The 12,677-nt window shown below is 31.9% G+C and overlaps 1 protein-coding gene across 1 annotated transcript in view; it reads left to right on the forward strand.

Moving 5' to 3' along the window:
* Positions 1-9,613: 9,613 nt before the first annotated feature.
* LOC21386352 (homogentisate solanesyltransferase, chloroplastic) overlaps positions 9,614-12,677 on the forward strand; it is a gene marked incomplete at its 3' end in the record, with an annotated part of 4,953 nt that continues 1,889 nt past the window's right edge. Inside the window, exons 1-5 of the mRNA XM_024161171.1 lie at positions 9,614-9,874; positions 10,079-10,239; positions 10,353-10,499; positions 10,972-11,200; positions 11,728-11,798. Of these exons, the coding sequence (XP_024016939.1) occupies positions 9,653-9,874; positions 10,079-10,239; positions 10,353-10,499; positions 10,972-11,200; positions 11,728-11,798 (830 nt within the window). The remainder of the gene's footprint in view (positions 9,875-10,078; positions 10,240-10,352; positions 10,500-10,971; positions 11,201-11,727; positions 11,799-12,677) is intronic.

Here is a 12,677-nt window from a genome sequence, read left to right on the forward strand (position 1 = left end):
TCTTGGTGAAGCTCCGATCCAAATTAACAAGGAAAAAAGAGAATTCCAATCTGCTCAATAGAAAAAATAGTGAAAAACTTCACAAAAGAAAAGACATGAGTGATGGGATGACAACATCGTCATTATTGGTGAATTAGAAGAATACTGCTTCTAGAAAGTTGAATTTCTACCATTTTTGTGAAAAATTTAAGCCTAATATTTTAATCAAAGTAGTAGTACACATGACTAACTAAACTTCAAAAATGATAAGCAACCTAATTTACACTTTGAGCAGGTTCTCAAAAATCTTATTATATTCGGGCCAGATAAGCGCATTTTCATCTAGATATAGTTTATTGGAAACTTTAGATCGATATATGCCCTTTCTAGAGAAGCAGTTTTTACACTAAAAGATTTCTAACGTTACTTTCTCTTATCATATATTGACTTGTAAGAAAACTATTCTAGGAGAATAGCATAAAATTAAAGAAATTAATCAAGGACGGGAAGATTATCCCTAATTTTCTCCACATATGATTTCTTTGTAAGTTACATATGATCATGTGTTCACCTTTTACACAAATGCGTTATTTTTTAATAAAAATAATGCATATTTTGTCATGGATTAATCAAATACTAAAATTTACTAACTAGCGAAGATACTAGAGTTTACTTGCATTTACTTGATCTGTAATAAAGTAAATGTGAAGTTAAAAAAAGAAAAGAAATAATAAAATAGTTGTGGGATCCCATGAACAATTTTAATATAGATTGCCCCCTTGGGGACATAGAATAAATTAAGAAAGGTAGAGAAGATGCCTTTGCGTAAGGATATCACACAAATCACGAAATGGTCCAACTTTTGACTTGAAATAAAAAATGTGGAACCTAAGAAGATTTCGAATCAACTTAATTTAGAGAAAATGCACATAGATATAGATATTTAATTTGGTTATTATTTTAAATGTGAAAATCGAGTATTGACAAAAAAAAAAAAAAAAGTATAACTTTGCCTGTTAAATGTAATCTTAAGATATAAATATTTACAACACTTTAAAATTAAGAGTATACACTACCACAATTTACTCTATTTACGATGAACTTATTTGTGACGACAATGTCGTCGCAAATAATTAACTATTTGCGATGACTTAACATCGTAAATAGTATTCGTATGACAAGAGAATGCTATCATCGCTAATAATGTACAAGTCGCCACAAATATGTAGTTGGCGGCAAATGTTGTCTGGCGCCAACGTTTGCCGCCCAAATAATAATATTTGCGTCGACTGTTTGTCGCAAATAAAGAATTATTTGTGACGACACTTGTCTCACAAATAATAATTCATTTATTAATTGCGACAACAACGAACAACGTCGTCGCAAATAATAATTCCAGAACATTAGTATAAATATTAAAAAAATTAAGTTATATTTGCGACGACAAATGTCATCGCAAATAGTTTTATAAGTTATATTTGCGATGACATTGTCGTCGTAAATAGTGTTATTTGTCGTCGCAAAAAACTCTATCTATATTCCCACGACTAGAGCCTCCTCCTCTATTTTTTCTGATCTCTCTCTCGGCCTTTCCCAAGCTTTCCAACTTTAAACCCCAAAACCCCCCTCTATTCTTTTCAATATCCTCACCAAATCAACATTTATCATAACTTTAATCGTTTTCAGTGTTTTTTCATCAAAAGAAGTATAAAAAATACTCCTTCTCCTCCCCACCCTCCTTAGCTGCCGCCGCTACCCCACCTTCGCCGTTTTCAGCCCCCGTTTTAGTGGGTTTCAACTTTGTAAGTTTTTTTTTTTATCTATTTATTGTAATTCTTAGTTTAAAATATATTTGGGTTTTTTGTTGTTAGAATTTTAGACTATAGATTTTACATTTTGAATTTTGATTTATAGATTTTAGAATTAGTATATAATTTGAAGTTTATAGTATAGATATTAAGTTTTGGATTATGAATTTTGAGATTACTGAAATTTAGTATAAATTGTGTGTGAACTTTTTAGGATGTTATTTTATGAGATATGCTTGTAATTTGATTTAGGTTATGATTAAAAATTTTGATGACTTGTCTGTGTGACACATCTTGCAGTTTTGGTGTGCCGAAATCCTTTAAAAGCTAGATTTTTGCAGGTTTAGATTTTTGGATAATAAGAAAAATAAGTCGTTATGCTGCCAAAATTTTATTAAAATTTCATTAACAAAATATAATTATATTAATAGAATTTAATAAAATTTAATTAGATTATCTGAAGGAGGATCATAGCCTCCACCGATCCGACAAGACTCCCGGTCCATTGTCAGTCAGGTATTATATTCTATAACACATGAACGATATTTTTTATTTGGTAAATTCTATATAATCAAATTTCGTTATTTCTATTTTTTTATAGTTTCAGAGACTGAACAACCTCTATATCAATCAAGAAGATGAGGACGAGAACGAGGATGACGATAGTGCTAATTTAGGAGATTAAAATATATGTTTTTATTTTTTTTTTATTATCAACACTTTGTAGTATTTATCGATTAATTTACTTTTTAAGACTGATCTTATTATTGTGTTGACTATTTTATATCAATTATATTGTTCTATTTTATTATTAAATTTTCTTTCAATTTATATCTTTATTAATTAATATTATTAGGAAAATACGGAAAAAAAAGAAAATACTATTTGTGACGACATATCTAAAGTGTCGTCGCAAATAGTCCACATTACTAGCGACAACGGGTTAGTCGCAAAAGGTTTTAAAGACTTTTGTGACGACACTCACTACAAGAAATAGGGCTATTAGTGACGTGATAACTCCATGAAATGGAGTTATTCAGCCTCTTTTGTGGATTAAAAAGTATGCTTGTTCCTGAGAATTTATTTAGTTTTTAATATTTTTACCTTATTTTTATTTCATTTGTTATTAATTTTATTTTTTATTTGTTTTAGGTATTTTTATTTTATTTTATTTTTATTTAGTTTCCTTTCAAAATAATTATTTTCCTCATTCAGTAATTTAATTTTGTGTAACAGTGGGGTTTAATTGAAAAGTTTAAAATGTACTGGGGTCAAAAGTACAAAGAAAAAGGAGCCAAATTTTCTGCTTCACGCTCCACCAATACTGCGTGCACCCTCACTCTCACTGCTTCTGCAACATGGATCCCACTAGCTCCTTCAACCCTTGTGCCTCTCTCTTGCTTCACGCACGCAAAGGAATAGGAGGGATTAATATCCCATCTTTTGGGTAGCCGCCAAAAATAGAGGGAAGCCATCTTGCTCCCTTCTTCTCAGCCCTCAGACGAGCAGCCACAGAGAAGAAGAGGGGAAGAGAGAAATGAAGAAAAAGAAACAGAAAATTTATTTTTAGAGTTGTAGAATTTTATTTTTAGTTTTACATTTAGGTAATTTTATTTTGTAAACACCATTGAAGAGCGCATTTTGGAGCTTCAAGAAGGAGGAAGATGAAGATTTTGAGAAGAGGTTTTGGAGCTTGTGACAACTCCTAAAATGGGTTTTTCATTCTTTTTCTTATCTCTTATTTTTGTAATTTATAAATGATGAAACCTTTGATGTTATTTAGTTAATTTTGTGAGCTAGGCTCCTAGTTGAACTAAGATTGTGATGTTTTAGTTTTTGCTTTTGGATTGTTTATGGTATTTTTGTGCTTGTTCATTCATGTGTATTTACTTGCTTAATTTCTATTTTTGATGGAAATCAAATGTAGAATTAGACTTAGATTGATTTGGAAAAATTAATTTAGGTTGGACTTTACATGGATGATGCATGTTCAATATAGGAATATATTGATTTGTAGAAGGTATAGGAATATATCGTTTACCTTGTATAACCTAATAAACCCGAACTTAAAATTGGAATTTCATGAACTAGATTCACATAGGAATATGATGAAATTGGTTTGAGGAATTATAGTCATAATTAATCCGGAAGAACTTTATGCACAAATTTGAGTTTGGTTAACTAGTACAGAATGCTGTAGCATTTCTTTAGCACAGCTTTAGCATTTTGCAATCAATAGGAAATTAGGAGGTCCTAGCTCGATTATTTGCAATTGCTTGCATTTTTATTTTCTTTTAGTTATAAAAATATATAAAAACAATCCTAGAAGCTAATAAATATTGGTATTTAACAAAAGCTAAACACAATCCTCGTGGGATCGATATCCGTACTCTTGTACACTCTATTACTTGTGCAATTCCTATACTTGGGAGTTTTCACGCGACATGATGACAAAACATCATTGTAAAAAACACAAAGTCATCACAAATAAACTTTTAGCGAACTTTTGTCGTCGCAAACTTGTCGCTACAATTGATTCGTCGCAAAAGTAATTTGTGCAACGACAAGCAGTCGTCGTAATTATATTTGCGATGACGATCGTCGCAAATGAGTCGCTGCAATTATTTCATCGGTTACATCGTTAAGAAGACATGGCATTGAGTATTTGTGACGACATTTTACGAATTAAGTCGTCGCAAAAGATGCAGAATTAGCTGACGTGGCGTATATTCTTTACAACCACATTTATCGTCGCAAATAATATTTTAATTATTTATTTATTTTTTCTCTTTTTAATAATTAATGTTATATATTACTATTTATTTAAACTCAATATTAAATATAATTAACAAATAATAAAAAATAGAAATAAAAATTATTATTGTAAAAAGTAATTAATAAAATAAAATAAAAATGTAATTATAGTAGAAATGTACGAAATTTAAAAATAGTTACATTAATAGAAATTTAATCTCCTAAGTTAACAGCATCACTAGAATCATCATCGTTATCATCGGAAGGATTCAGAGGCAGATGACCTGGACAGACATACGACACAGGAGGAGTAACTGCTGGGAAAGTCTTGTTGAGGTGCATTTGAGTGACGAAGTCCTGCATCATTCTGACGCTCTCGTATAGCTGGAGGTTTTGCTGGTAATTGTGTTGCAAGTATTCTTCTACGCGTGGGTTTGACGTACCGTAGAAGATCTTACTGAGCGTGAGCCAGATGACAACGCATCCCCTCGATAAACCTTTTGTGGGAGTGTGCAACCCACTCCAGTCTTGTGTCCTCTGCGGGTGCCCAGAAATAATATTTATTATTTCAAATACATATTTAAACAATATTTTATCATTTTAGTTTTTACTCAAGGACAACAGATATCCAACGTCCAATACCACAACCACAAACATCAACTGCAACATCAATAGATCCACAAACACTAGATCCAAAAAAATCAAGCACAAGGTAAGACACATTTATTAATTATATTATTTGTCAATAAAAAACAATATTTATGATTTTAAATACATATCTGAACAACCTTTTATCATTTTAGTTCTCAATCAAAGGAGACAGAGCAATCCAGAAAACATCCAAGAACCAGGTAATATAACTACTTCTAAACGATATAAAAATAAATGTATAAAGATCCAAATAAGTCAAAGTTGATGTTCCCTTCACAATATCATCACGATGATCAATAAATAATTGAAACGACAAGCAAAATTTAGAAAGCAAGAAAGAGGCTCAACAAATGAAGCTATTGCATTTGTTTAGTTAAGATCTCTCTTTATGAAGCCTCTGTTTTACATTTTTCAAAGCCAACTATGGATGCAAACATCAATTTGGTAGAAGCAACATTCAAATATAATGGCCCACAAACCATGACAAGCAAATATAGTATATAGTATAGTAAATTTCAATCTAATTACCACAAATTTCAATTTCAATTCTAATTTACAATTCACAATTCTAAATCTAAAACCACAAACTAAATTCAAAATCCAAAACAAAACCACAAACCACAACCAAAATACCAAAATCAATTTATAAAATATGAAAATATTAACTCACAAAATCCAAACCCACAAACACCGGGGGTTGGAAAACGGTATGGCAGCAGGGCTGGGAGGGCGATGGCTGCCGGAAATTGACGACGACGGCCGGCAAAATGGGCGGCGATGGCGAGGTGAAAACTCCATATTTTTTTTGAACTTTTTCGGAATACTTTTCTCCACAAATGAAGGATTTGAAGACAAAATGATATATTTACGCTGTTGAAGAGAAATCATGACAATCTTTTTCACTATTTTCTCTCATCTTGGCCGGCCATGTTAGGAGGTTTTAGTAAAAGTTTTGGTTACTTGAGTGTGCTAGAAGATTTCATGATGAGAAGTGATGTGATGGTAGTGGTTGAAGAGAAATCATGGCATACTTACCATTTCTTTTCTCCCACCTAGACCGGCCATGCTTAAGGGATTTGAACCCAAAAATTTAGTTGATTAATGGAGTTGATTTGGTGCTAAAAATGATTATCAACGTGTCTATAAATAGAGCCATCATAAGCTAGGTCTCACTTTTAATCTATTCTTTTCGTCTCCACACCAAAACCGGATTCCTACCATCACATCACATCTCATCCAACTAAACTCTAACCTACCCATTGTACTTTTGTCCAATCTCTTAAATTTCTCTTGCATAAGATAAAATTTATACTAAATGTAAGGAAGTACTTAGTCGACAGGAAATTTTAGTTTCTGACGGTTCCTTTTCTACTGCTTATTTACAGTTTAATATTAATCCCCGACTACTTCAATATTACATTAAATTCTTACTTGCGTAATATTTTGAACTGTTTCAAGTCTTGAAATTAATTCTAGACTGAACAAATTCTAAATTTAGATTTCTGCATTATATCCCGGGAATGAGATTGTTTTTTACGGTGTCAACTCCCGAGCTCACATCGTACCCTTCTACTATAGGTATTTATCTTGTGACTTCAACCTAGCTGTCTACAATTAAGGATTTTCTCTTCTTTTAAAATGTCAGAGAGTTTTTTTTTTATATGCTGCTAATATCATGCTATGCTTGTATAGTCTTGGAATTAAGATTCTCAAACTACATATGTACTGAAAATTCTTCTGCCTTAAAGTACGGCAAAAATTTATCGATCGAATTTACTTGATCGTAAAACATGAACTTAGCATGAAATCTGCTACAGAATTTAGGAATACATATGTTAATTCCATAAATCATTCAATTAGAAAATATAACATAGTATTTTCTAGGAAAATCCTTGTCTTAAATACATAAATTATATTATTTAAAGTATGGAATTTTCTCAGTCATTACACAAACTGGCGCCATATTAGTTTTAACGCCAATGGCTATTAGCGACAACATGTCATCGTGAATATTATGTCAAATTTTAGCGACAATATATCGTCACAAATAGTGAAAATATACTATTGTTTGTTCATCTTTTAAAATTTTATTATAGAAAGATTTTACAGTTTTACTTACTTTTTCTTTATTTCTTGTTTTTCTGTCCCTCATCTAAACCTGTAAATCAACCTATGAATAAAAAAAACTATTAACTTTTATTTAAAACAGTGAATGTGATGACAAGTCGTTTAAAAATTTTGTTTTCTTTTTAGCGACGACATGTCGTCGCTAATACTCTAATTTTAACAACGATAAATGTCGTCGCTAATAATGTCGTCGCTAATAACCCTTTTTTTTGTAGTGACTATGTCGTCACAAATACGGTATGACACGTCATCATCAACGACATATTCGACATGTTCGACATATTATTAAATTTTCTTCAACTTTATATCTTTATTAATTAATATTATTAGGAAAGTACGGAAAAAAAGAAAATACTATTTACGACGACATATCTAAAGTGTCGTTGCAAATAGTCCACATTACTAGCGACGACGGTTTAGTCGTAAAAGTTTTAAAGACTTTTACGACGACTCTATGTCGTCGCAAATACGGTATGACACGTCATTATCAACGACATATTCGACGGAATATTTGTGACGACTTATTCGAGACGAGAGAGTTGTGTGTATATTGTTAAGATATATTGTTATTTGCTTTCCTTTTTCCTTGAATAAAAACACTTATATATATAAAAAATGTTATAATTACAAATTTCTCTAAAATACAGAGTAATTGATCATATAACAGATAATAATTAAAAGAAACAATAAAGTATTAGCTAGATTGTGTTTGATTGGGTATAATGGATCATGGACGAGAGGAAAGGAAAAAGAACCTTTTGGTTGGATAAAGCATGGAGTACTAATGATTTTTTCGCACCATTTTGGTGACACGCCATATATATGTGGGATGAAAGGAAAGCCCATTCCATCCTTTGATGAAATTCTACGACGGAACCTCTCATAGTTAACCTATTACTTGAGTTTTAGAACCTCTCACATTCCGCGATGAACTAAGTTCTTGTTCTAATGCCGCACAACCCATCCCAAGCCCGCCATTCCACGCATTCTTGGCGAAGCTCCGATCCAAACAAGGAAAAAAGAGAAATCCAATCCGCTCAATAGAAAAAATAGTGAAGAAGTTCACAAAAGAAAAGACATGAGTGATGGGATGACAACATCGTCATTATTGTAATATAGATAAAGCAGGGGGCGAATTAAAAGAATACCGCTTCTAGAAAGTTGAATTTCTACCATTTTTGTGAAAAATTTAAGCCTAATATTTTAATCAAAGTAGTAGTACACATGACTAACTAAACTTCAAAAGTGATAAGCAACCTAATTTACACTTTGAGCAGGTTCTCAAAAATCTTATTATATTCGGGCCACATAAGCGTATTTTCATCTAGATATAGTTTATTAGAAAATTTAAATCGGTATATGCCCTTTCCAGAAGCATTTTTTACACTAAGATTTCTGACACTACTTTCTCTTATCATATATTGACTTGTAAGAAAACTATTCTAGGAGAATAGCATAAAATTAAAGAAATTAATCAATGACGGGAAGATTATCCCTAATTTTCTCCACATATGATTTCTTTGTAAGTTACATATGATCATGTGTTCACCTTTTACACAAATGCTTTATTTTTTTAATAAAAATAATGCACATTTTGTCAAGAATTAATCAAATACTAAAATTTACTAACTAGCGAAGATACTAGAGTTTACTTGCATTTAATTACTTGATCTGTAATGAAGTAAATGTGAAGTTAAAAAAAGAAAACAAAAAATAAAATAGTTGTGGGATCCCATGAACAATTTTAATATACATTGCCCCCTTGGGGACGTAGAATAAATTGAGAAAGGTAGAGAAGATGCCTTTGCGTAAGGATATCACACAAATCACGAAATGGTCCAACTTTTGACTTGCAATACAAAATGTGGAACCCAAGACGATTTCGAATCAACTTAAATTAGAGAAATGCACATAGATATACATATTTAATTTGGTAATTATTTTAAATGTCAAAATCGAGTCTTGACCAAAAAAAAAAAAAAAAAAGTATACCTTTGCCTATTAAATGTAATCTTAAGATACAAATATTTACAACACTTTAAAATTAAGAGTATACTTTTTGAATAAACCCAAAACAGTGATATAAATAGGTAACTAAACCTAACTAATTTCTCCTGGTCATTAGTCCATAGTCCAAGAAGTTAACCATAATTAAGTTGATATACGAGATTTCGTAGAAGAAAAGGAACAGAAGTTGACTTAATTGCCAAACAGTGAAAATAGTCTCTGTTAATTAGCATGCTTCTATAAATTTTTGAAGCTCTTAACGCATTTGTTTTTAACACCTTCTGGTCCTATCTTTTTTCCTGGTTGTAGTTTCAGTTCAAATATCCATGAAGCTCCAAATCTCTTGCTCTTCCCTTAGTGTACCAGCAATTATTCCTCGACATTACAATAGGTTGATACCAATTAATCCCACAATCAAAAATACGAAATCCTACAATTTTTCTTCAAAGTGCTCCACCAATAAATCGATCCTCCCTGTGCAGCTCTATGGTGAAAGGGGATTCTCGAAATTCTTAATACACGGCAAAGATAAGCGCAATTCCATCCGGGTATTACTTTAAATCTTTGCAATTTATGGTAAATTTTTATTATACGTTAAATAAGCAAATTTTTATCCATATGTGTTTGATAAAATTTTGTGACCACGTCTGATGTACATGATGGTTAGTCCATTATCACTCATATGATCTGATTAACTTTTCTTGGTTGATATACCTTTTGAACTTATAAAGTTAATCTAATCATATTGTAAGGGATGCGCTCAAGATGAATTTGCTGATTCGCATCCGGTGCTTGCCGAAGTTAAAGATAAATCAGACGGCCGACATATACTTGCCAAAGTTTTACGTTTTGGATCTTCTTGGTTTAGTTTTACAAGGCCCATTTCAATGTATCAACTTGGTTTAGCAGCCATGTAAGTATAAAGTGCAAGAAATGAACTTCTTATATATTCTTTTAAACCCAGCTGTATTTTCTACGTAGTTTATCAAGTACTTGATATATGCATATCTCTTTTTTATTGAACAGTTGTTTGTATGGAAGAGGATTTGTTGAGAACCCGCACTTGTTTAAATGGTCTTTATTGGTCAAGGCATTCCCGGGTTTAATTGCTGTATTGCTTGCAAACGCTAATTTTATGGGCATCAATCAGATTTACGATGCAGATATTGACAGGTTCGCTTTTCAAGTGTGTGTGTATATATATATATATAGGTATATTAAAGAAGTAGTATTGACGTTTAATTTCTTTACTATTGAAATACTCGAAGTGAGAGTTTAAATTATTACTGATGTAGATCAGTTAAGAAGGAGATAGGAGAGATAATTAATAGAGAAGGAGATAGGAGAGCTAATTTAGAATTTAAAAAGAGTGAAATACGAATATTTAATTAACATCATTAATCAAGTGTAGTCTTAACATAATAAACACATAAAGATGTCTATTTATAGAAAGCTGGATCCTAAAGCAATTCTAATTCAAATCCTAAAGTAAATCTAATTCTTAATATATGTAAATAACTTTAGTAAATTCTAACTGTTTTTCTCATCTTTTAGTTCATCATGCAAAAGCCTTTTTCTGTTTTCATTTATTCATTTCATCATGTAAACGCCAGTAGCTTATTACATGATTACGTTATATTTACAGGGTGAATAAACCTGATTTACCAATACCATCAGGAGAACTTTCGATACGACAAGCTTGGTTTTTGGCGGTATTTGAAGCACTAGCTGGCCTGCTCATTCTCCGATTGATGAATGCCAACCTCATTACTACTGCTCTCTACTGTTTTGGTCTTTTTCTAGGCGCCGCCTATTCTGTTCCTCCCATTCGATTCAAAAGACATTCTGCTACAACATCTGTTGGGCTTGGAATGGTATACTCCGAATTTTTTCAATAATTTTATGAACTGTATTTGGTCCTTGTAAATATAATACCAGTCCGCTAAAAAGTTATCTTGTGCTGGTAATATAGAAAGTTGAATATATACTTTGTGAAGTTACTTCTTATTTCTCTTTAGATCAACTTAAGTAACTATTTTATCCCAAAAAAAGAAAGCCATACTGTTTGTTTGCTTGTTTGTTTCGGCCCTTAAGGCGTTTTTTACTTAGCTTTTTATATATTTCACCTTTTACTTGTTTTTTTACTCTTTTATTTTCTTTTGTTTTATAAATTAATCTAGGGATAGGATTTAATTAGCGTAACTACTTTTATGTTAGTTCCTTATTCTTATCATAAAAGAAAAAAAAAAAAAAAAAAACGACACTTGATTTCTCGTTTAAATTCATCTTTTGCCATGTATAATATAAAGTGGCGACATAACGCTGGAATTCGTTTTCTCATGCATCTTTCTTGGGGAGATCAGAAAAGATGATATTTCGATAATAATAACAAATTATGCAGGTCAGTGCCATTAAACATATCGGTATACTTTATGCCTCCAGAGTTTCTCTTGGACTTCCATTTTGGTGGAGGTACGTCGTTGTCCAATTTCTTGATTTATCCCATCTTTCACTTTGTCCTAATTTCTTTTCGACATATAATCTTAAATAATTAAGCATTTTAAGAAGCTTTTAGAGGTTTGATAAATAAAACCTTTATTATTTGTTTTTGCCATTGATATGATAGCTCGGATATATATATATATATATGACTTGCTACTTGCTAGCTTAAGTAGTAATTAATTATGAGGGCGTCAAATAATGCATAATTAATAAAGAAATTAAAAAATATTGCGTCACTAACGAAGACCTATAAGAATCCAATTAGAAAGAGTCCCTTCTTATCTTGTTGGTCAACTTCAGTTGGTGAAGAGCTTTAATAAGATATTTCTTTTTCTTTTTTTCAATAATTGCCCTGCTTACATCCCTGCTTACATCGCGCATGCACACCCATATGCATCATGTGTATATGTGAGTTTTCTACTTCAATATATATTTTTTTAGGTATTTTTAAGTTGTTAGGATATGTGTAGAGATGTCAAAAGGGCCGTGCCGGGCCGGCACGGCCCTTCTAACCCCAGGCCCATGGCGGGCCTGGGCCGTGCCAGGGCCGGGCCTGAGGAGAAACCCTCAAGCCCAGCACTGACCCTTGGCCCTAGTCCATGAGGGCTAGGGCTGGGCCTGGGCTCAGGCCCTTCACGGGCCGGCCCTGGCCCTTTTAATTTTTTTTTCAATATTTAATTAAAAAAAAGAAAATATATCATATGTCCCTGAAAGATGTGATTTTATTTAATTGAGATAATACAAATAAGTACACATAAATGATCAACTCGTTAAAAACCTTGTCAAGTAAATCTCGTGGGGAGATCGGGACAAAACCTTAGCGAAGGAAAAAAGAGTGCAGTATTTTAG

Source organism: Morus notabilis, unplaced genomic scaffold (assembly GCF_000414095.1).
Source record: "Morus notabilis unplaced genomic scaffold, ASM41409v2 Scaffold578, whole genome shotgun sequence".
Taxonomy (NCBI): domain Eukaryota; kingdom Viridiplantae; phylum Streptophyta; class Magnoliopsida; order Rosales; family Moraceae; genus Morus; species Morus notabilis.